The sequence below is a fragment of the Stegostoma tigrinum genome, chromosome 4, assembly GCF_030684315.1.
Source record: "Stegostoma tigrinum isolate sSteTig4 chromosome 4, sSteTig4.hap1, whole genome shotgun sequence".
NCBI lineage: Eukaryota > Metazoa > Chordata > Chondrichthyes > Orectolobiformes > Stegostomatidae > Stegostoma > Stegostoma tigrinum.
The window spans coordinates 105,575,158-105,599,487 of NC_081357.1; the positions used below are offsets into that span (position 1 = coordinate 105,575,158).

Sequence of the window (24,330 nt, forward strand, 5' to 3'; positions counted from 1 at the left end):
ATGAGGGAGATACCTGACTGCTTCTGGACAATACAAACAACAGGCTGAAGTATGATATTGGCAGAGATATTTACCTTGGTTACCCTATTTTGCTGAGGCAGTTGGGAAAATGTAGAGGACATGTCTGAAAATAAATGACTCAACATGTCCCCTGAACTACACTGGCTATTGGTCTGGCAATGCCTCAAGTTTAAATTTCTTCTGCTTGCCTTCATGTCCTTCCCTAACACTTTAACTTGTCCCAATGCACTGAGGTATCTGCAAACCTGCAACATGGCTTCATCTGCACTCGTTTTTAATTGCTCCATTATTGGCTATGCTTCCAGCTGCCTAGGTCGTAAGCTTTGGAATTCCCTTACAAAACTTCTCTAGATCTACCTCTCCCACCTCCTGTAATATATCCTGTAATATACTCTTTAACTCTCCTTACTACTTTGATGAAACATTTGAGTGTCTGATTTATATATGCAACATGGCTCAGTTTTGATTGATAAAGCTCCTGTGAAGTGATTTGGAATATTTTCCTAAAGACATAATATAAATGTCCTGAGGAAGGGTCACGGGACCTGAAACGTTTCTCTTCACAGATGCTGCCAGACCTGCTGATCTTTTCCAGCAACTTCTATTTTTGTCTCTGATTTACAGCATCTGCCTTTTTTTTGGTTTTTATATAAATATTTATGTTGTGTACTCGGCAGCTGTGCTTGCCTGGATCCTGAAATCTTGACCCAAAGAATACTTGTTCTCTTTCCTTCTATTTAGTGCTGGAGGGAACGCACATTACTCACAACTGCATTACAGATTTGTGGTTATAGATAAAAGGATGTTACTAAAATTTTAATCCGTGCTGTACTTAATATGGACTTTTCCTTTAAAGTATTCACAGTGGAATGGAAATATAGGAAGTTTTAGGAAAAAAATCAAGACCACTTGTCTCAGAAAACATGTCTCTTTTTTGATTTGAATCCATGCTCATAACTTATTTATCAATCGCTCATATCTCATGAAAATTATTTAGCTATCCCTGATATTAATTTATTCTATTTCCTTCAAATTTTCTTTTCTAGTATCTTGTTCCTTATGTCTAAGGCTCTCTGTATGTGTAATAATTTTCCAATATTTCCTTGTTACTTTTAATTTCCTAACTGGAAAATGATACTTTTTGGAAGAGTTTATGTCTTTGCTTTGCTACCCAATTTGCTTTTCCTTATCACCAAATTTCTTAACAGAAAATCAAATAGCAATAACCATCGGGATTCTATCAATAGACTTGATGTTCATTTAATGGACAGGATCTTTTCTGAGGAAGGATCACTCAAACTGAAACGTTAACTCTGATTTCTCTCTACAGATGCTGCCAGACCTGCTGAGTTTTTCTAGCAATTCCTATTTTTGTTTCTGATTTACAGCATCCGCTGTTGTTTTGGTTTTTATTTAGGAACTTTTCATTGTTTTGTACTATCTGTAATTTATTGCCTTAGGAGAAGTTAATAAGAGATTTTTTCGACAAGTGTTATTCTGCATCATTTTGTAGTTGAAAATATTTTTGTGCACTCGTCTTCAAGTTCAGTCATTTCAGTGGCTTTTTTAAAAGATACTTTTTTGCAGGGTATGGACATTGCTGTATATAACTTCCCTCCAGAAGGCAGTAGCGACCACCTTCTTGAACTACTGCAAGTACTGTGGTATGAGTACACCCATCATGCTTTTAGGGAGTTACAGGAATTTGACCCTGTGATGGTGCTAGAAATATAGATCAAGATTGTGTATGGCTTGGATGGGAATTGGCAGGTCATGGTGTTCCTATGAATCTGCTGCCCTCGTCCTTTGTCGAAGCTTTGGAAGGTGCTTTTGAAGGCCTTGCTAAGTTGTTTCAGTGCATCTTATAGAAGATACCCACTGCTTTAACACTGCATGGGTGGAAAGAGTGAATGTTTAAGATGATGGGTCAGGTGCCAGTTAAGTGGACTGATTCATTTTGGCGATAAGCATCTTGAGTGATTTTCGATGTGCCCTTATCCAGGCAGTTGGACAGTACTGCACTACGCTCCCTGTGACTGCGAACCAGCTGTGGGATGTCAGGAGGAGAGTTACTGGCTGCATAATTCCTAGCCTCTGACCTGTTCTTGAAGCCATTGTATTTATGGAGCTGGTTCAGTTCAGTTTATGTCACTGATAAACTGCAGAACGTTGCTTCTGGGGCATTGGGATTCATCAACAGTAATGATATTCAAAGTCAATAAGAAGTGGATGGATTCTCTCCTGTTGAAGGAGGTCACTAACTAGCACTTGCGTGATATAAGTTGCCACTTCTCAATCGAAGCCAGAATTTTGTCCAGGTTTTAATGCAAATGGACATGAGGTTCTTCAATATATGAGGAGTTGCAAATAGTGCTGAATATTGTACAGTCATCATCAATTTGCACCCTTATGATTGGGGGACAGTCATAGTGAAGCAGATCATGATGGTTGAACCTGGGTCATTACCATGGGCACTCCTGCAGCGATATCCTGTAAATGAGATACCTGATCAACAACAAATGCATCCATCTTCCTTTATAATAGGAATTATTCCAACCAGTGGTTCATCCAATTCTTATTAGCTGCAGTCGTCATAATGTCACATTTGGTCAAATGCTGCCTTAATGTCAAGGACAGTTATTCTCACCTCACCATTGGAATGTTTTTTTTGTCCATGATCGGACAAAGGATGCATTCATCTCAGAAACTGAGAGATCAGACCAGAACACAAACTGGCAATTGTCGAGAAGCTTATTGCTTTTTATAAGTGATGCTTGAAAGTGTTGTGAATGAAAACTTTCATTGTTTTGATAATCATTGGGAATAAACTGCTGAGACAGTAATTGGTTAGACTGGCCGTGTTTTGGCCATGATATATCTGCAATTTTCCACCTGTCAGGTCAAAGACAGTGTTGTAACTGTATTGGAACAACTTGGCTAGGGAACATGGTCAGTTCTGGAGCACAAGTTTACAGCACTAAAATTAAAAAGTTGTTTGGGAGCCATATGTTTTGCTGTATCCAACATACTCAGCTATTACCTGATTACATATACAGTGAATTGAATTACCTGAAGATACTTTTGGTAACGTGAAACCCACATGAGAAGGCCGAGTTGGATCATCCACTTGGCGCTTCTGGCCAATGATGGTTGCTTCCCATTTTCCACCATTCACAAACATAGATTCATTCAATCCTCTGCTGTCCACACACAGGTTGCCATGAAGTTCATCCTTCACCTCTCTATTCATTGACCTAGACCAACTCTTGGTACGGAAATGTCTTAACTTTAAAATGCTCATTCTTATTTTGAAATCCCTCCGTAGCTACACTCCTCCATGTGCTTCTAGTCTCTCTCCACTTTCTTAATATCAGAGATTTTTGTGCCCTTATAATCTTAGCAGCTTGGGCATCTTCCGTTTTCAATTACTTCTCCACTGATAGCTGTGCTTTCAATGCTTATGCAGAACTGTCGATCTCCATATCTGTAACATTTCCTGACTCTATTCCCTGCCTCAGCTGCTCCTGAAATTCTCATCCATGGTTTAGTTATCTCTCGACATGGCTGTTCCAATGCAGACTTCGATAGACTCTCATTGGTGACACGGTGGCTCATTGTGTAGCACTGCTGCCTCACAGCACCAGGGACCTGGGTTTGATTCCATCCTCGGGCGATGTCTGTGTGGAGTTTGCACATTTTCTCATTTCTGCATGGGTTTCTTCCAGGTGCTCTGGTTTCTTCCCACAGTCCAAAGATATCAGGCTAGGTGTATTGACCTGATAAATTGTTAGTAATGTTCAGGGGTTTGTAGATTAGGTGGGACATAGGGGGATGGGTCTGGGTCTGATGCTCTGAGGGTCCGTGTGGACTTGTGGGCCAAAGGGCCTGTAGGGATTCTATGATCTATGATCTCCTCTGTAAACTTGAGGTCATTCCAAAACTTCTCTTTTCTTTACTTGCATCAAGTCCAGTTTAGTCATCACCCCTATGTGATGCCCATCACTGATTCCTCGTCAAGGAATTACTCAATTTTAATATTCTCATCTTTGGTTTTAATCCGTCAAAAGGCTTGTCCTTCCCTATCTGAGGAATGTCCTCCAGCCCCAAAAACCTCTGAAATATCCTTCTTCATTTAATTCTAGCCTGGTGAGCACCACTGATTTTAATCATTCCACTAGTGATGGTGCGATAACGAATTGCCAACACCATAAACTTGATTACCTCTTCAACTGTTTTTTCCTCCCTCAAGGATGCCTCTTAAAAAGAAACATGTTTTCCAACCAGCTTTTTTTCCACCTGCCCACTCTGGCAAGAAATTTTGTTGGTAACAGTCCTGTGTGGGCTTTGGGATATTGCATGCTTGTTCAAGGCACTATACAAATACATAGAATACTGGAGAAACTTAGCAGGTCTGGGCTCATCTCTGGAGCAAGAGACAGAGTTACTACTTGGAGTTCGGTATGAATCTTATCTCAGAACACTTTGCCATTGATTGTTGACTCATCCCAAGATTGATCCAACTGAACTGATGAAAGAAGGTGCAAAGATCAATTCCCATCCCACCAGCACCAAGAGTAAGCCTCAATATTCTGAACTATTAGAACTCAGAAGTGACTTTTCGTACCTGACAGCCAACCAGTGACGGTGTGTGGATGTCAGCAAAAGGCGGCATGTTTGCCTAAGAATACCCAAGAACACCTTACCTTCCCAAAACATTTCTGAGGAAGGGTCACCAGGCCTGAAATATTAACTCTAATTTCTCTTCACAGATGCTGCCAGAACTTCTGAGCTTTTCCAGCAAGTTCTGTTTTTGTTTTTGAGTTTGAATAGAATTCATTTTGACCTGTGAAGCTCTAAATAGAGTCCAGGCATGAAATGAGCAAGTGCTGGGAGTACAGTCAACGGCAACAACATTAAAATAAAACAGACTCAAAGGCAGAAGTGTCTATTTCTTTATCAAACCTCTGTAAAGGACTGATTTCTGACCCAGATTGGACATCTTGCACTGATTCTGTCTCCAGGGACTGACCCAAGATCCCGCCTCCGCCGTTGCAAGGGGAGGGGGCGCTAGCGCCAATGAACGGGCGCGATGTTGGGGGGTGGAGGGAGGAAGGAGGTGCCGTTTGCATTCTGTCTTTCTTTCAACATGGTGGAAGCGTTACTGCTGAAGTCGTGAGTTCGCTGCTGTTGTCTGGGAAGGATCCTGCCCACCCTCGAACCTGGCCCCCTGTTCCCTGTCCTCCTTCGCCCGGCTTCTACTTTCTCCTTTCTTCCCTCGGCCACGATGCTGCTATCCCTGGTTGTTCACACTCACTCGCTCCGCTACTGGCTGCCGGCCGCGGTGATGATGGGCACGGCCCCGGTTTACCTCCTCACCTGGGCGGCCTGGCGCCTCCTCTCCATGCTGCTGCCTGCCCGCCTGTACCACATCATGGACGACCGGCTCTACACCATCTACCAGAGTGTCGTCCTCTTCTTCTTCGAGAGCTACACCGGGGTAGAGGTGAGAGAGCTTTTTACCCAGTGACAGGCAGACACAGACTAACTTACAGTGATGGGAGGTGACCCACCTGCTCCAGCCCCACTTACAACTCCACAGGCTCTCCTATCTACTTCAGTACAGACACCGCCGCCTTCTTCCTCAACAACCCCCTTTTCTCCATTGCCAACTGTCGAACATGTTTGTTTTACCAAGTCGGCAGTCTGACATTTAACACAATGCAAGAATGTACAGCCGAGTTGTTTATAATCAACTAGACACCCTCATGTTTTTTTTCCCCGAATGAGTTCATACTTCTGAATTATAGTTTCATAAGGTCTCTTGGAAACCTTTCCATATTGAGTGTTGGAGGGTAAGGTGTTTTGGGATATTCTTACGGAATCATGCTGACCTCTGCTGACATCCATACTTGTTCAGTGAATAGCTTTCAGGTGTGAAAAGTCATTCTGAGTTCAACTAGTCCAGAGCATTGAGGCAAACATGGCACCTTTCAGTCTTCAGTCAGTGCGACAAGGGCTCGAAAAAGGATCTTTCATTTTGAACTATGAAATTTGAGTTGGGTTTAGTCATCATTCCTAACTCAAGTGTGGATGTGAAGACTGTTTACTTGGGAGTTTTCTGTCAACAGTCCATGCTGTCAGTAACATTGAGGGAATGTAACCTACCTGCTTTATAAAAGAATAGCTGTGTTGTACCAGGGCAACATCCTGTTTCATTCTTTGCCATGCAGCATTCAATGCTGTTCCTGTCCACAACATAAAAGGTTACTTTTCTGAAGGTAGGTTTGATAACTTGCATTGCAGCCATCATATTTATTGAGCCACGGACGACAAAAGAATTAAATTCCTGAGCTTTGAATTCTCAGATGTAGCTCATTTGTGATTTCAAAAGTTATGCATAATTGTCACTTAGAGCATAAGTAGTTCAAATACCAAAGAAAATTGGTCTTTCATTATTATAGAAGCAAATAAGGTATATTTGCGTACCTCAGCTCTGACTAATTTGTTCATTTGCAAGAGAAGTATATTGTATTGTGGCCATTTGAACATGTTAAAAAGAATGAACTTCAGATTTCAGAACATTTTTCTTCCTGTAATGTGGAGTCAGTTTTGGTTATGTTTGTAAAATGACAGTCTGTTTATGTGCAGTGGAGTCTGGAAGTTACTTTAAATATTTCGCAGATGACAACACTACATTCTACTTCAACACCATTTCTCTCAACCCCTTTACGGCTTATGATTTTTCACCATATTTTTCCAACATCCACTATTGAGTGGGCAGAAATTTTCTCGAACAAATGAATGAAAGATCAAAGTAATTTCTTGTTCTGCCAGAAGGTCTGTCTCGCAGTTGAGTACTCTATCATCAGTGGGTCACGTGGAGACTGAAGGGGACTGTTCAGAGCTTTAACATTCTGTTTGAATTAACCTTTTGAATCTGATATTAAGGTTATTGTTTTCATGGCACAAATTAGGTCATCATCCCAATGTCGGGATAACATCAAGACTGCCTACTTTTGCATCTGAAGTATCCCATTTGCTACTGAGATGCTCCTCCATAGTTTGCTAGACTGAGCTATTCCAGTGTGAAGTTGGATGAACACAGCAGGCAAAACAGCATCAGAGGAGCAGGAAAGTTTGGGATTTCTGAAGAAGGGTCTCGACCCAATAAGGCCAAACTTTCCTGCTCCTCTGCTGCTTGGCCTGCTGCGTTCATCCAGCTTCACACCGTGTTATCTCAGATTCTCCAGTATCGGCAGTTCCTACTATCTCAGCTATTCCAGTACTTTCCCAGCCAGTACACCCTGTGTAAACTTCAGCTTAACGAAAACTTGAAAGACTATGCTCTGGTTCAGACCAGTTGTTCTTTACCGATCATCCTTGTATTTATCCTTCCAATTCTGAACTCTTGATCCTCCTCCTCTCTCACTCCAGCCATGCCTTCAGCTACCAAGAAAATTGCGTTCCGGAATTTCCTTCTTGCTTATTTAATTCCCTCCTTAAAGTTCCTCCCTAAACTTGGCTGTTTTTGTCACTTCTTTGAATATCTTTGTAGCTCAGTGACACATTTTGCACTTACAGTTGCATTGAGTGTCACAGTGGGGGGGCGTGCTTGGTGGGTATGAGGTTTACAGTCTTAGGTGTGATTTCTCAATAAAAATTGTAGCTGCTTCCTTAAGATGCAAAAGAAACACATTATGGTCCATTGCATAGATTTTGACTTTAACAATGCTGAAGAATAATTCCTCATTATTAATACTTTTTTTTCCTGCTTGGGTGTCTCAGTTTGTTGTTTACTGCCTGTTTGCTGGATAAGTGTCAGGAGTAACGAATAAATCAGATGGGTATTGATCAAACTTGCAAGATGTGATGCGTCATATCCCAGAAGAATTCGATTTGTGCTAGATATTCGTGTGAGAGAAGCAACTTCTTGTTTTAATTTTTCCTCAGAGAATAGTAAGTTTGTAATTGTGAATTCACTTTTTGTATTTAACACTGCACTTAACTGTTTTGTGTCCAGTAACTCAGAGTGATATTTTCCAGCATATAATTTTATACCATTTCTTCTTCCCCATGTGAAGTTGAGCTGGTCATGCATTACAGTGTAATGACAAGGCTTGCACAATACGGCATTGCTGTCTCTCAGAAACTTTTATACCTACATTTTTTGCCATTGATCTTTTCCTCCTGATCCTTTGGTTTCTCACTGGACTGTATTTCCTCAAGGTTCTCTTGGGCTTTGCCCAAGTGGTCTGTCTTTGCAAACCTGATCAGTTAATTTCAATCGGCTACTCATCCAGGGGTAGCTTCTCAGGACCTTTCCTCCTGTTGCTTATGGATTATGTGAGCATTTCTGGCAAATGTCAGTTGATAGTAGTCACGGAGGGTAAAACTGGCTAGTTTTCCTCTGTTTTGCTCACTTTACTGCCATAACAAATGCAAACGACCATACTAGCCTGAAAACATCTGATCTCGGAAGCTAAGCAAACTCAGGCCTTGTTAGTTAGAGATAATGGGAGCTGCAGTTACTGGAGAATCCAAGATAACTAAGTGTGAAGCTGGATGAACATAGCAGGTTAAGCATCATCTCAGGAGCACAAAAGCTGACTTTTCAGGCTTCGACCCTTCATCGGAGAGGGTCCTGAAATAAATAGGGAGAGAGGGGGAGGCAGACTGAAGATGGATAGAGGAGAACTGTCTCTCCCTATTTATTTCAGAGCCCTCTCCCCATCCCCCTCTCTGATGAAGGATGTAGGCCCGAAACGTCAGCTTTTGTGCTCCTGAGATGCTGCTGGGCCTGCTGTGTTCATCCAGCTTCACACTTTATCAGGTCTTGTTCGTACTTGGATGGGAGACTGACTGGGAATACCAAGTGTAGTAGGCTTGGGGCAGCACTGTTGCCTCATAGCCCCAGGGACCCCAGATGGATTCCAGCCTCGGGCGACTGCCTGTGTGGAGTTTGCACGTTCTCCCTGCGTCTGCACGGGTTTCCTTCGGGTGTTCCAGGTTCCTCCCCCAGTCCAATGATGTGCAGCTTAGATAGATTGGCCATGCTAAATTACCCATAGGGTTTCGGGATGTTTACGTTAGATGGGTTAGACTTGCGAAATGCAGGGATAGGAGAATGGGTCTGGGTGTGATGCTGTTTAGAGGAGTGTTGTGGACTTGTTAGGCCGAATGGCCTGTTTTCACACTGTAGGGATTCTAAAAAGAGTGCATGGATTTCTTTGCTACAAAGATTAAAACTACCATTTCAGTTGCTGTTTTCCTTTCTTCCTTTTTCCCCAGTGAAGAGTTGTCTTTTGTTGTTTCTCCATATATATGCTTTGCTTTAGAAGCATTATTCATAGATATGGGATGAGGCTTTTCATGTAAGATTATGATAATCTATCCACATCGCCAACATGTTTTTCAACCTTAGCCAAATCTTTGACCTGTTAGATTGCTTATGTTTGGAGAAACCATAGATCAGTTTACCATAAACAATTGATTAAATAGGAAGATCAGAGGCATTATTTTCAGCCCACACTGCAAACTTTGTACTCACACCACTGATTCTACCATCCTCAGTTGCTACATCTCAGAAGCCTGAGGTTAGATCGGTATGATGCTTACGTGGGTTCATTTTTTAAAAATTTCTAATGCTTGTAATTTCTGGGGCAATAATCAGTATAAACATTTTTGCTTCGCAATTGGATATCACCCCCAATTACCTTTTTTGGACGTTGAACTTGTTAGGTGGGGCGAATCAGAATTGTCTGACAACTAATGCTTTACGTTTAAAAGTGTGAGCTGCTAATTCATAAAATGTCATCCAAGCCCAGATAAGTCTTGCATCTTTGTGAACTGTTAAGGGGAGTCATAATGTTTTGTTCAGTTTTTCTCCTTTTGTCTTTGCCCTTTTTCTTCAGAAAATCATTTCTCACTTGCTATTTACAGGACAATCCAACTTGCAATATCTTTCTCATCATTCATAACTATAAATGAAGAAATATTAACAGAGCATAAGTAGATACAAATATTGGTCATCTAGAAATGTTGCTCCAGCATTTATACTGTCTGCTCAATTTCTTTATTATAACAACTTTTTGTTGAAGTATATTACTTATGAGGTCACCAACAGTTATCACAAAGATCTGCATAGCATGAGTTGACAGTATGAGCCATGAGTAACAACCTAATGCTGACCTGAATTGGTGTATGTTCAGACTGTGCTGGACATGGAATGTCATAATGTTATGCAATTCGGGTGTTACAAATCACACAGCAAAACTGGGATTTGGATGCATTGGATTATCTCTGCTCATTTGGCAAATCACATGAAGTTGATCTAATGCTATCTGCAGTATCCATAAACGGAATGACTACCAAGCCCAATGGGGATCAGCCGAGATGAATAATTTAGCAAGAAAGTGTGAAATAAAGGCCACATCTTTGTTTATTTACGTGGTCTTTCCACTGTGCTAAGTGATTATTTCTGTGAGTAACAGCTGTGACAATGATGTGAATAGTTTCTCTATTAAGTATACAGCAGTTTATTAATTCAGGTCTTCAAACTATCAAGAATACATTCAGTGAATCTCAGCCGTATATGGTAAAAGTACCTTTAAAATGGAAAATAATGTGGATCCAATTGGAAGTCTGAAATAAAAACAGAAAATATTGGAAATACTCAGCAGGTCTTCCAGCATCTATACTTAGAGAAGCAATTAACTTTGCAGATCTGTCGCATGTATTCTATGAAATCTTACAGACCTGAAACATAAGTTTCTCTCTTCACAGATACTGCTGAATGTTTCTAGCATTTTCCATTTTTTGTTTTGGAAAGCAAGTAGCATTTAGTAAGATGTAAAGTAATAGTATTTTCATTTCTTTCAACAAACATTATTTTACCCTTTTCTCCAAAAGGCCCATTATATTGAACATTTGCCTGGTGGGAAAGCGAGAAGATGTGAACCTTCCAGTATCCAGTTTTGCCATATCTGTAAAATGCTGGATTGATTGGTGTTCCGATTGAACCCAGTATTTAAGACTTAACATTTTCCTCAAACTTATCTGGAATCCAAGAGTGTGTAACTGCTTGATTTTTCTTGTTTGCATAGCAGTTAATTGTAGATTTGTGAACTTTGAATTTTGACAAACTGCAGTCAACATCAGAGTCATGTTAGGTGTGGTTAGCCTTATTGCAATCATCAGCACCTCACATTGTATGTGATCGAATAAGATTTATATGTTCACCACTAATTCACTCAAATGATTCAGGGATTCTAGGTGAATATGTTGACACAAATCTCATCCACAATCACGGGAGCAAGAAACTACAGCATCTACAGAGTCTAGGTTTCAACTAAATATGACAATCATTCACATCAGAAATGTGCTGTCCATTTTTGTAAATGCTTGCATGTGCACATTTATCAAAGTAGCCTTCTGAATGTCCATCAACCTAGTCTTACTGCTAATTTCTTTTCAAATATCAAGCAGATGACCACTATAAATGTTAAACCTCCAGGGGCTTATTCTAATAAAGTTCTGCTAAATAATGAGGAAGCAGCAGCTAAATTTGGTATCTGGAATTACCATTTCATTCCATGGTTTTTTCTCTTGCAGAGGAGAAAGTAAATTTTAACTGCTGCCAACTCCAATTATCGTTTTGTTTTTATACCACCTTGAACATCGGGGTTGGGCTGCAGGCAGAATGCTAAAGACATGACTTTGTAGTTCATGTGAATTTATTCAGAGGTGTTTAGCATTGGGAGTTGGATATAGATTGTGTAGAAAGGCCTTGACAGTGGCTGGTGTTTTGAGATTTTTAGAAAATTGATTTACCCATCAGTTTAGGCTGTTTGAAGCTAAGAGACTTGTGTGAAGGAATGTGGACATACAAGTCTTTGTAAAATTGACAGCTCCTTCATGACACGGTGGCACAGTGGCTCAGTGGTTAGCACTGTTACCTCAGTGCCAGGACCCCGGGTTCAATTCCACCCTGTGTGGAGTTTGCATATTCTCCCCTTGTTTGTGTGGGTTTCTGCCAGGTGCTCCAGTTTTGCCGCAGAGTCAAAAGGTGTCCAGGCTAGGTGGGTTGTCTGTGCTAAATTTTTGGTAGTGTTCAGGGATCTGTAGACTAGGTGGGTTATGGGAGTTGGGTCTGGGTGGGATGCTCTGTGGGTCAGTGTGGACTTCTTGGGGTGTTTTCAAATTGTAGGGATTCTGTGATTCTATGAATGACAAATGAATGAAATTCTTAGTTTAAATTTACCTCCCATGCAGGAGTGTCTTCCTGGGTTGATATTAATATTAGGAATCCTATTAAGTTAGCTTAATTGTGACTATCACCTTACATCTTGTTATTTTGTCATTTTCACATTGATTTGAGATACTTCTTGTAATTTGCGTGTGAACCTAATGCAATTGCTAAGATATTTTTAAAAATCTCATTGCTACTATGAAGATGCTTTCAATTCACTTGATAATTCCAAACCTTATTGGAGATCCACAGTCTTGATGCTCTTTTTGTGCAATCAGGCTGCTTCACAGTGAATTCTTAGGAACTGGATTTGTAATATATTCAATGTGAATGAGCACTATATCAGCTGAAAACCTATCAGTGCTGACCTCAGCACAGCATTTGGCTACTGTTAACTTTTAATTGCCTACAATTGCTTACTGTTTATAATCCAGGTGATATCAACTGCTGATGCTTGAAACCCATTTGTTTTGAGTTGCTTCCTAATACAACTTTGAAGAAGCATGAAATCTTTGTTTTGTAATACTGAAAATCAATTCAACTGGATGTAATTTTACTCAAAAGGAATAATAAAGCACTTGGAATTGATAAGTCTTCATGTTCTATAAATAAACATTTGAAGTAGGGTCCAATCTGTATATTTACAGAAAAACCTTAATGCATTCCTGCAGCTAAGGTTAATATTGGAACATGGAATGAAAGCAACTAGACAATGTCCCTAATGTTACTTCAGCTGGCTGCACTCCTCCAACACTTCTTGGGACCTAAGTTTCTATGCTGATGATGCATATGGTAAAATTTGCTCATCAGATTTTGAAAGATCTTGATCTGGCTAAATGGAGAAAATGCTAATTTTTCTTTGCCACCAAGTTATGTGAAGCATTGAATCATGAGCACCAAACTGCATGTTTGTTAACTCAAAGTCTGAAGTAAACACATATCCTTCGATTTTGTTTTCATTTCTGTACGTGTATAGGAACTGCTTAAATTAGTTTTGTGTCTGTCATGTAGAAGCTTTTTTCTTCTTCCTCTTCTCAAATTTACAACTTATCCAGCAGTTTTGAAATAGTTCCAGAACGTTCTTTCATTATGTTCCTATTGGGAATGCCTTCCAATTCTGCCGTCTCCTAATTATGACGCCACATGACATGGTCTGGTCCCATTGGTATCTTATGAAGTTGGCTTCAACCTCCTTTGAAGTTGAGACTTGTGCCCCTTCTGCTGATCTGTTTCGCTAGTTATTTTGTTTGACTACAATGTGACATTGCTGAATTGCATATCTTGATTCACTAAATGTTTTGTTGAAATCTGATATACACCTTTTTGTGTAATTGAGTTAATCATTAATGTTGCAACCATGTCCTTATGCTTCAGCTATAAATTACACATGTTCATAAATGACATTTTGTAATCAATTTGCCAGTTTATTAATTGTCTTGGTTTGTGACTGACGTTTGCCTTGGAACTAGTGTGCCATTGGATAAGTGTGAAATATGTTTCCAGAGAACAGTGGTTAAAGTACAGCAGTTAGGTTCTGATGTGGACTGAAATGGTAAATGTTCCTAATTCTGATGAAGGCAGGCTTGTTTATTGGTGAAAAATTTGATTGATTCCAACTTGCAACAATTTCCAACATTGTGTTTAATTTACTCTTCTCTTTTTTTAGAAAAGTTTCAAATGTAGTTTTCTATGTTAAAACCTCATTAAATATAGTTATCATGATTGAAAAAGGGCAAAGGATTAACCTGACAACATCAGCCCAGTCTGCTTTATGCCCGCAGTGAGGAAACTTGGAGTAAATAATATGGGTGATAATGGGAACTGCAGATGCTGGAGAATCCAAGATAATAAAATGTGAGGCTGGATGAACACAGCAGGCCAAGCAGCATCTCGGGAGCGCACAAGCTGACGTTTCGGGCCTAGACCCTTCATCCAGCTGTGTTCATCCAGCCCCACATTTTATTATCGTAAATAATATGGGATTTGTTTTATTGGTACTAGAAAATATGGGTCAGTAAGTGAAAGCCAGTACAGATTTGGTATTTTCCAATTATATTGTCTTTACTGGAAATAAGCTATTGTCTGGCACCATCTTTGGAGAGAGAAATAGCTTGATATTTTAGGCCTGTTATGTATTTCTACTGTCTAAATGTTTCATGTAAAACTTAACAACACAGGACATTAACAGTATTTTGTTGCTGGGGTTTTTTCCCGAGCCACTTCTTCATTCTTTGGGGTTCCTTTGAAGGTAGAGTAGATCTAAGCCAAGATATCATTAAAGCTGGAATTTACATTCTCGTTCCACACCTCCATTAAAGGATATTGAAGCAATGAGTGATTTTGCATTGGGCAGATGGCCACAAATCCACCACCAGTTAAAAGTTTTCATCATCTCCCCACCCCTCCTTGCAAGAAAATAACTTGTCACCACCAGTAATGTTTGTTGGAGCAATCTCAGCATGGAAGGTTGGCTCTTCTGGATTAGATAGGAAAAGTTGGGATTCTACACATCAAAATGGAAAAACAAAAGGCTGGATTTTGCCCACCAGAGTTTCTTTTCTCCCTGTACCCAAGATCTCTCTACTTTAGGCCATATCAACAAAAGAATTGATTGTACAAATATAAAAGAGGAAAGAGCCAGTGGAGAGGATTTAGCATTTTCCTTTTTTAATGTTGTTAAGGCATTGGTGTTCGAGCTATTGTTTGTAAACCTTGAAGCTAGGCCCTGGAGGACAGCTTCTAAAATAAAAAATATAGATTTTGTAGTAAAAGTTGGGAAATCATATCATTGTCATGTGTACTTTACCAGAGGGTGGGTCCTTGGCACATAATTATTTTTCATATCTTTCCTGTCAGTTATCCAAATTACCAGTAGCTTAGTTCAATTTTGAAGCAATCTCTTGAAATCTTCTCTATAATTTCTTGCACAAATCTGTGAAATCTTAAAATATGCTGTACGTGGAGTCTGTGTCTGTTCCATTCCAAATCATTCTTTTCAAGTGGCTTTTTGAGTAGTTTATTCAGCTTTCTGGTTAACAATTTAGCAAATATAGCATTTCTCTTTGCTATCCTAGTTCTTAGTTCTTGTTGTATCTTCCAATTGCAGACATTATGCTTCTTCATTGCTTAAATTCTTGCAACTTTAGCCAATCATAGCTCCTGTCTGTTGGGGAGCATCAATGTGGAAGGAAGGGAACCTATGAAAGGCGTATTCACTCCGATGTGTTCCTCCAGAAGGTAATTAAGGCCAGAGCCAGATCTAATTGCCTCTGTAATGATGAAGTTTATTTTCCTGTGCTATCATGCAACATTTACAGCTCAGAAAAAGAGTAATTTAAATCCCTGAAACATTCCTAATTGAAGTAAAATGTGAGATGTTTAAAATTGCTCTTTCTGTACCAGGTTTCACTCAGTGCCCAACTTAATTCTGTATCTTTTTCAATCCTTAAACCTCACTGTTTAAGCTGATAGACTGTTGGTCAGTCACGTGCTGAGGTCCCAAATGTGTCAATATCAGCTCAGTTCCAACAGTAGTGTGCAAATCCTCATTGAAACAAATTTTAATTTACTAACCAGATGTTCTGCATCTGGATCCATAATTATGTAAAATGAAGACTTCTTTTCTTTTAAATCATTTTGATCTAGTAATTTATTCATCTACACTCTTCCACCTCTCAAAGAATTATATGTCTACACCTTGAATGATTTTGTTACTCTATTATGGATATTACCATTTAGCATGTTTCCTTTATTTCCAAATCTTCTTCTTCATCCTATCTCTCCACTTTGAGAATAGAATCTTGTTCATTTCCATTTCTCTATCATTTGAATTGTTTTATTAATAGAAACAAAATGAACTCCAGGAAAGATTTCTTGGTATATGCCAGTGCCTGCATCATCTTAGTCTGAAAGCCTCCTTTACACTATTCTGCTTTCTATTCTGTCTCTTATTACTCGGTTAACCTTTCCCAATGGCCATGTCTCCTTTGATCCAATTTGTTTTAATTTTTATAAATCTTGAGAATTGCCGGGGGAAAAGTCATTTTGTTGAAACTTTTTCATCTTGCATTCATCGGGAGAATTCTTAAGTAATAACAAAGGGAAAAGAACCATTTTTAAAAACTGAATGAGAGGAGTGTACACATTAAATTGTTTTCCTTTTACTTGGCAGTTCGCAAGAAATATTCATGAGGAGTGCTAGACAAGCAGCTTTGAAATTCAACCCCCCCCCCCCCCCCCCCGGGGGGGCGTGGGGGGGGTGTGGGAGAAGAGAAGGGGACAGTTTAAAGGAGATGTGTGAAGCATAATTTTTCAAGTGTGGTCGATGCCTGCTATGCACTGCTAGAAAAGGTAGTTGAAGCAGATAAGATAGCAACATTTAAGAGGCGTTTAGACAACTATATGAATAGGCAGGGAATAAAGATGCAGAGACCAAGTGCAAGCAGATGTGATTACAGGTAGTTCTGCTATAACGCATGCTTCGTTAATGTGAATTGGTTGTAACTCAATTGATGAATAGTAGACTCTGTTTGGATAACGTGAACTTTCTGCTGTACAAGTATAGTGATTTTCTGTATCAATTGCCCTATAATGCAGTTTTCTATAATGAGAGGTCATATAAACGCAACAATCATGTTCATGGGAGAACTATCTGTAATTTAAAATGACATTAGGATTGATATAGATATGGTGAGCCAAAGGGGCCGTTCCTGTGTGGTACTGTTCTTCGTTCTATGCTCAGCAATACTGAAGTTCTTTATTACCAAACAATTATTTTTATGATTCTCATAAGATTTGTTACATTTCTTTTTATATGTCTTGTGCACAAGAAATTTAATTGGTGCAATCAATCATGGGAATGTCAAAGAGGAAAAAATGTAACAACTCAGATTTTACTGTCAAGTAACTGCAAACTTAAAAGTGTTCAATGTGATTTTGAATAATTTGAGGAAGGGACACTGAGTGAATTGTGAATCGGCACAGCTTACTGGAGGATTTCCAAAGCTCTACTGATAGCTTATTGAAAAGTGTAGCTTTTTGTCAGCCTTCCCGTGAATTTCACAAAGTTACTGTGTTTGTACATTAACTGCTAATTAAAATTACAGCGCAAATTTAGTCTGTGTAATTGTGAAATACTTATTATAGAAAGAGGATAATGTGCACATTCTGTTAGGTACAAGATCGTGGGAGTGGTAATTTCAGTGGTCTAATAATTTAACCGCCGAAGGTCATGTTAAAGTGGGCCTTGTGATGCAGAAATAGTGTCCCTACCTCTTAGCTAGATGGTCCACCTGCCCCAGAAATGTCACAGCCTGTCCGAACAGATTGCTCATTTAGCAACATTTATAGTAAGTTTTAAATCAATGTCTGCGTTGGCTCAAGAATATTCATCAGATGGATGATGGCCACATACTCAAAAGACCTTCAGTACTGTGAACTGGCTACTGGTTCAGACCTTGTGTGGATATGTACCTCTGCCATAAGGGCACCTGTTGCAAGATGTGAAGATGGTGGATATTGTTGCTGACAACTAGGAGACACGTGCTGACTGCCACATACAGATGACTTTGGAAGAGATGAGCAGAAATCAAAAGCTGGCTGAGAAGAGGGCCCAGATTAAGCACGCACAAGAGAATCATGCACCTTCTCGGTCTCCTATCTTCATAGTAAATGTGGCAGAGATTCTTGTACTAGTGTGGCGTTCCTGAACCACGGACGGGTGATATTTAGCATGTGGTTGGCTGATGTGGCAAACACCATCTTGCAAGACGAGAGCTGCTATTGTGTCTCTCCATTAATATGTAATGTCTGACCCAGAAAGTAAACAATTTAGTAAGTGCAATTCTGTTCATAACAGTAAATTGTGTCTCCATTTCAAGTGGTAGAAATTTGATTCTCGTTAATATACTCTCTTTCCTTCTCAGTTTTTTTTTTGTCTGAGTCTTTCGGGTCTCATTGGGTAAGGGTATCACAGAGATCATTGATATCCCATTCCCCTCACTGCTATTCTCAGCGCTCACCTCCAGCAACTTAAGAATTTTTTTTGGAGTTGATGGATCAAAGAAAATGTGTAAGTCACAGTATGTTAGGAGGTAACTGCAAATTTAGTTCAGAATTTGCAGGCTATTTTTAATGTAATGCATTTTTCCTCTAGATTTAATATCACCAGAAACAAATGACAGTTGAAAACCAAATACTATGCTAAGGTGTGAAAATATTGATTTATGACGTTTTTTATTTAGAAACACTTTTGGGTTTGTTGAGTGAACAAAAAAATTGAGTCTGCAACAATAACATTGTTGAGCGATAAGTATAAAATTTAATTCTTCTTTCATAATGGAATTTATATTCCCTACTTCCAGTCACTTTTGAGAATTTATGGCATCAGTGTTTAGAAAAGAATATATTCTTTGTCAAATTTAATTAATTTGTTGGAACCTTAGTGAAAACTAAGCATAAAATATGTTGTGCAGTTACTTGACAGAGTGAATACAATGGATTTGATAAAGCAGTATTTTTAAATTTCAATTACCCGTCTTCACTTGAGTCAGTTCATTTCAGTAATAACAAAAAGGTGCCTGGAAGGTAATTACTAGGTTTAAATGCATTACACTGGGAGTACGGTAGCTGTGAACTTCAGAATTCAGATTGTATGGAAACGTATAGTGTATTGATGTTGATTTAGAAAGTATATTGGCTCTGATTTATTTGCTGCAGACACATCAATAACTGATTTTGTATAAGTTTGAATGAATAGTAAAAGAACAGCAAGTCATTAAAACCAAAGTGCACTATACACTATGCATAACAAAATAATGTTTGAATGTTTTTGGTCTGCTTTTGATAATAATGCACATATTATATGCGCATGTCCAGGCTTGAAAGGAGTCAAGGGTTGACAGTTGAAACAGCACTGATCTCTCACTGAGCATGTGTCCTGGCACGAGCATTCAATCACTAACAGTTTTCCATCTCCCTAATCATAACAAAATGTCTTTGGGTGCCCCCTCCATTCAATGTAATAATATTGAATTAACAACCATCAGTAGGTAGAGGCACAGACAGGATGTGTGTGGGGTGTTGACTCCAACCCTTCAAGAACTTAGGACATGAAAGTCTTGAAGATAGTCATGAAGGAACCTCTTTCAAAAGTTTGTCTTTGTACTGCAAAGTTGACAAATGGATTGCAACAGTGATGACTTGGTGAGTTTCAGGCATGGAACATACTCTTGTTCCAGATGCTGTTGACTGTCTCTGATAAGCTTCAAGGTTGGTTTAAATTGAAACAGTGATGTAATCAAGAAATTACAAAAGGAACAACACTGCCTCTGCTGGATTTATTTCCGTGCTGAATCGTGATAAACCAAACACTTCGCATAACCAAAGATCTGCAGGACTATCCAAAGAAAGCACAGAGCTGCAAGACACAAGGCTAAATCAAAACATAGATGAACTTCAATTTTAAGCGGATCACAAAGATTTGGAAAAGATTGTATAATGTTCTGAAATATGTCTGAAAGTCCATTATGGTAATACATCATATTTTCTCAGTACTGAACGGTCAATAGAGCTCATTAGAAAAAGCAAAAATTCTAGAAAGTTGGGCAGAGTGCGCGTTCTGGATGGTGTGTCTCCTCACATGTTCACAGTCACAAATAGTTCAATATTTTCAGTGTTTTTTTCAACCAGGCCTTCCGGTCTTCTCATAATGATCCCGACTTTCAAATCCGATAAGAATAATGGATAAGAAGCTTTAACAATATTTCAGATGACTGCAGTCAATGACCAAGGTATCCAAAGATATCATTTACTGCTTCCTGTTTGCCCGTCAGGCTGTGTAGGCTGCCGGTTCAGAACTGCACATGCACTGTCGTTCACTGTGCATACGTTGGCTTTGACTGTATAATTGGTACAAAGAAAACTTAAGTAATGTATTAGGCTGCTCCTGCAAAGAACTGCCTCAAACCAAAGTTCATAACCAGAACTTGTCCACAGTGTGAGCATTAATCTTAGATGCACACTCTCTCTAAAGCTATTATTAAAATAAAGCACTATAAAAAATGCAACAAGTGTAGACTTTGTACATCAGCCAAGATACAAAGGAGCAAATCTGAGGATCTGACCTAGCCACTCTGATGTGTGTATGATTTGGACTGTGCTTCAATGTCATGCCAAGTATCTCAACCACTTGACTTCAGCTGCCTTCAGATGCTTTTTGAGATTGGGTTGCAGGTCACAGTACCATACACTGAGGTGCTCACCTGAGCTGGCACAGCAAGTACTCATGCTTTAGTGAACCTATCATAACTGAGTTGGACTGGTGTTACGGAGACAGGTCAGAACTCCAAAGTATTTGTGGATATTTTAAAACTTGTAATTCCAGAATTTGTTGTTTAAAGTAAAGACTCCTAAGGAAAAATTGCAAATTTTATTTCTGCCACTGTCAGATAAAGTCTTGGTGTCAAGTAAATGGAATATCACATATGTAAGTTGTCAGGGAAAAATTAAAGGGGGAGAAAATTTAAGGAAGATAGTAAGGGGTCTGACTCACTCCTACCTCTAGCTCTGTTTCTTGCAGCTCTTGCAGACGTGTCTTGTTTACCTATTAGGAGTACACAAGGCAGAGGTTAAAAAGCCAATTTCAGCTCTAATAGAGTGGACAAGTGGCGCTGAGTGCACTGATGTACCAGCCCGTGATCAAGCATTTGTGTGCAGTGAATGTCACCATCATGGAAATAACCCCTAGTTACTCCATGTTGCAGGTAAAAGAACACACCCTCTCACGGAGTGCTGCAAGCCTGTTTACAAACAGGAATCAAATCAAAGAAACTTCCACTAGCCTACAAAGTCAAAAAGTACCCAACTGAAGCAACCCAATAATGGCAGCAACATCTCATCTCATCCCTTGAGAGTTTCAGTATTGACTCAGAGTCCTGAGAGAAGCTCATCCAGGATCACTGCGTAGCCTCCTTTTAAAAGTAAGCACTTAACAGGGAGAAAACAACCGGAGACAGAAGCTTGAGCTGGTAATCTGTCCAAAATTCAATTCTAGAGCCTTCTCGGTACACATTGGCTTTGGTATTGGAAATGTACCAATACTCCGGGTGATGAAGATGGTAGTCGGCCCCTGAAAGAGAGGACAAGATTGTTTTAGTATAGTTTGGAATGATTGAGAGCACAGATCCTTTCTCAGCATGGATGTTGTGACTTCTGTAGCTGAATGGAATGACAGTAAGGTTGTAAGGAAGAGTTTTTGCTGTATCTGTTGGGTGTGCATCTAAACCGTGGTCATTTTGCTGCAGGATTAAGAACTGGAGGCCAAAAAGAATGTGACATGAAACAAAATGCTTTTAACTTGTTCCAGCCATAGTATCGAACAATGAATAAATTGATGTCTACAAAGAGAAAATAAATCTTGATGTGTTTCCGATTTTCCAATTTATTTCAATTATCTGTCTGAACCAAGTCTCCTTCAGTGTCTGTCCGGTTGCCCAGCAAAAGGATTGTTCTTCTGTAGCTTCTTAAATTACATTTCAATACGGATCAATAACCATTTGGGATAAAGAATTTCTCATTGTTGCTGACTCTTTGCCAAACTGAAAACAGTGAAAAGACATTGGTCTGGACAGCTTGTATTGACTTCCATTATTCCATTTGATTCCAATATTTCATTACACACATCTGCCTCATGGCCATTGATTCCATTGGGACATTGCTTTGTCAGATCTTCAAGATTCTAGTGTAGAATGCTCTTTTCAATACTTTCTAAGAAACAGAAAGATAATTTGGATAAGAGCAGGTGGTTCAAGTTGACAGTGCATCAATCCACTGACACCTTTGAAACATGATGTGTTTCACTGATGGCGGGGCTTGGTGGAATCCAGCAAAATAAGTAAATATGAATTGATTAAATGTTGCTTTTTATGGTTAATAAGAGCGCAGCTGTGAGCGTCTTTGCAATCATGATCAAGCTCTGTTAAAAATCCACTGAAACCTTTGGTTTGAAGAACACCACAAGCAATTCAGTTTTTCTTATTTTGGCAAAGCTGCCTCAACATTGAGGCAACACCTGTTTGCTACAAAAACAAGCCACTGCTTAAATTGTGGCTTCACATCTCAGCATTTTAGTGACATGACTCCTGGTTTTCAGCTCAAGTCTTCCTTGCCAGCAACTTTTTCTTATTGCATATTTATCTTACGGCCTGTGTGAACTTGCAAAGCTAAGGCAGAAAGTAGCAGGGCTTTTTTTCAGAAAAGAGGGAGACTAAAGAAGACCTGTTGTCAGAGCATAAAGTAATGTTATGGTTTGGATATTTCTGGCATTGGCTGTCATTCTCCCATTGAAACTGACAACATGCCAAATCCGGACACACAAACTGCTATCGAATGACAATGACTGACATTGAGTCTGCTCCCCTCCAATTGGTGCACTTCTCAGCGTTCCTGCAGAATGAAAGTACTGTTCCAGTCATGAAGTGCTGTGAATTTGCAGCAAGATTAACGGAGTTAGAATGTTAAAAGTTAAAAAGTTTCCACCTTGTTAAATGCGTATAGCTTACTTTCTAATGTTACAACAAATTTATAATTACTCAGTGACCTTACTGGGATGTTATTTCCTACAGTGGTAAATTTTGCATTTTAAAAAGTTTTTGTTTTCCTTACTTCTGAATCATCATTTCAGCTTCTATCTTAATGCAGCCATATGTTTATTTTCCTAAGTGAAAGTTTCACTTGAAAGAATGACATCCTAATTTCTTTTTACTACTTTGCGAAGTGTGAACATTTCAGTTTGGTTGCCTATCAGCTGTCATTACTGCATGTCAATACTACTTTTTGATTTGGCGCCAGACTTATTTTACCACATCCAGTGACAATTTGGATGTGAGTTTGCTCGCTGAGCTGGAAGGTTAGTTTTCAGACGTTTTGTCACCATTCTAGGTAACATCATCAGTGAGCCTCTGACAAAGCACTGGTGTTATGTCCCGCTTTCTATTTATCTGGTTAGGTTTCCTTGGGTTGGTGATGTCATTTCCTGCTCTTTTTCTCAGAGGATGGTAGATTGGCTCCAAATCAATGTGTTTGTTGATGGAGTTCCGGTTGGAATGCCATGCTTCTGGGAATTCTCGTGCGTGTCTCTGTTTGGCTTGTCCTAGGATGGATGTGTTGTCCCAGTCAAAGTGGTGTCCCTCCTCAAATTTATGTAAGGCTACTAGTGATAGTGGGTCATGTTGTTTTGTGGCTAGTTGATGTTCATGTATCCTGGTGGCTAGCTTTCTGCCTGTTTGCCCAATGTAGTGTTTGTCACAGTTGGACAAACAGGCAGAAAGCTAGCTACCAGGATACATGAACATCAACTAACCACAAAACGACATGACCCACTATCACTAGTATCCTTACATAAACTTGAGGAAGGACACCACTTTGATTGGGACAACACATCCATCCTAGGACAAGCCAAACAGAGACACGCACGAGAATTCCCAGAAGCATGGCATTCCAACCGGAACTCCATCAACAAACACATTGATTTGGAGCCAATCTACCATCCTCTGAGAAAAAGAGCAGGAAATGACATCACCAACCCAAGGAAACCTAACCAGATAAATAGAAAGCGGGACATAACACCAGCGCTTCGTCGGAGGCTCACTGATGTTACCTAGAATGGTGACGAAACATCTGCAAACGGCGAGCAAACTCACATTCAGAACCTCAACCTGAGCTACAAATCTTCTCAAAACTCGCTAGTGGCAATTTTTCCACCTTGGAGGTTGCTAGATCTTCATGTGCAACAGTATTCAAGGTCAGATGGTGGAGCCTGAAATAACAAGGTGTGGAGCTGGATGAACACCGCAGACCAGGCAGCATCAGAGGATCAGGAAAGCTGATGTCTCGTGTCTGGACCCATCTTCAGAAATGAGTATTCAAAGTCAGCAGTGAGCTTCAAAATTCATGTCAAGATATTTGCATATCCATAAAAAGTTAAATTCTCCAAATTTATAAAATGCACCATGTCATTTTAGCAACATTTTTGTTTGAGACATGCCCTCAAACACTTAGATAAA

The 24,330-nt window shown here is 39.6% G+C and overlaps 1 protein-coding gene across 3 annotated transcripts in view; it reads left to right on the top strand.

Annotated features, from left to right (window-relative positions):
* The first annotated feature begins 5,107 nt into the window (after window positions 1-5,107).
* The window catches only part of agpat5 (1-acylglycerol-3-phosphate O-acyltransferase 5 (lysophosphatidic acid acyltransferase, epsilon)), a 99,427-nt gene continuing 80,204 nt past the window's right edge, over window positions 5,108-24,330 (top strand). For all 3 annotated transcript variants that reach the window (XR_007247510.2, XM_048530447.2, XM_059645584.1), the window contains exon 1: window positions 5,108-5,524. Coding sequence is in view for 2 of the 3 variants with exons in the window: in XM_048530447.2 (XP_048386404.1) it covers window positions 5,306-5,524 (219 nt within the window). In the remaining variant the exon portion in view is untranslated. The remainder of the gene's footprint in view (window positions 5,525-24,330) is intronic.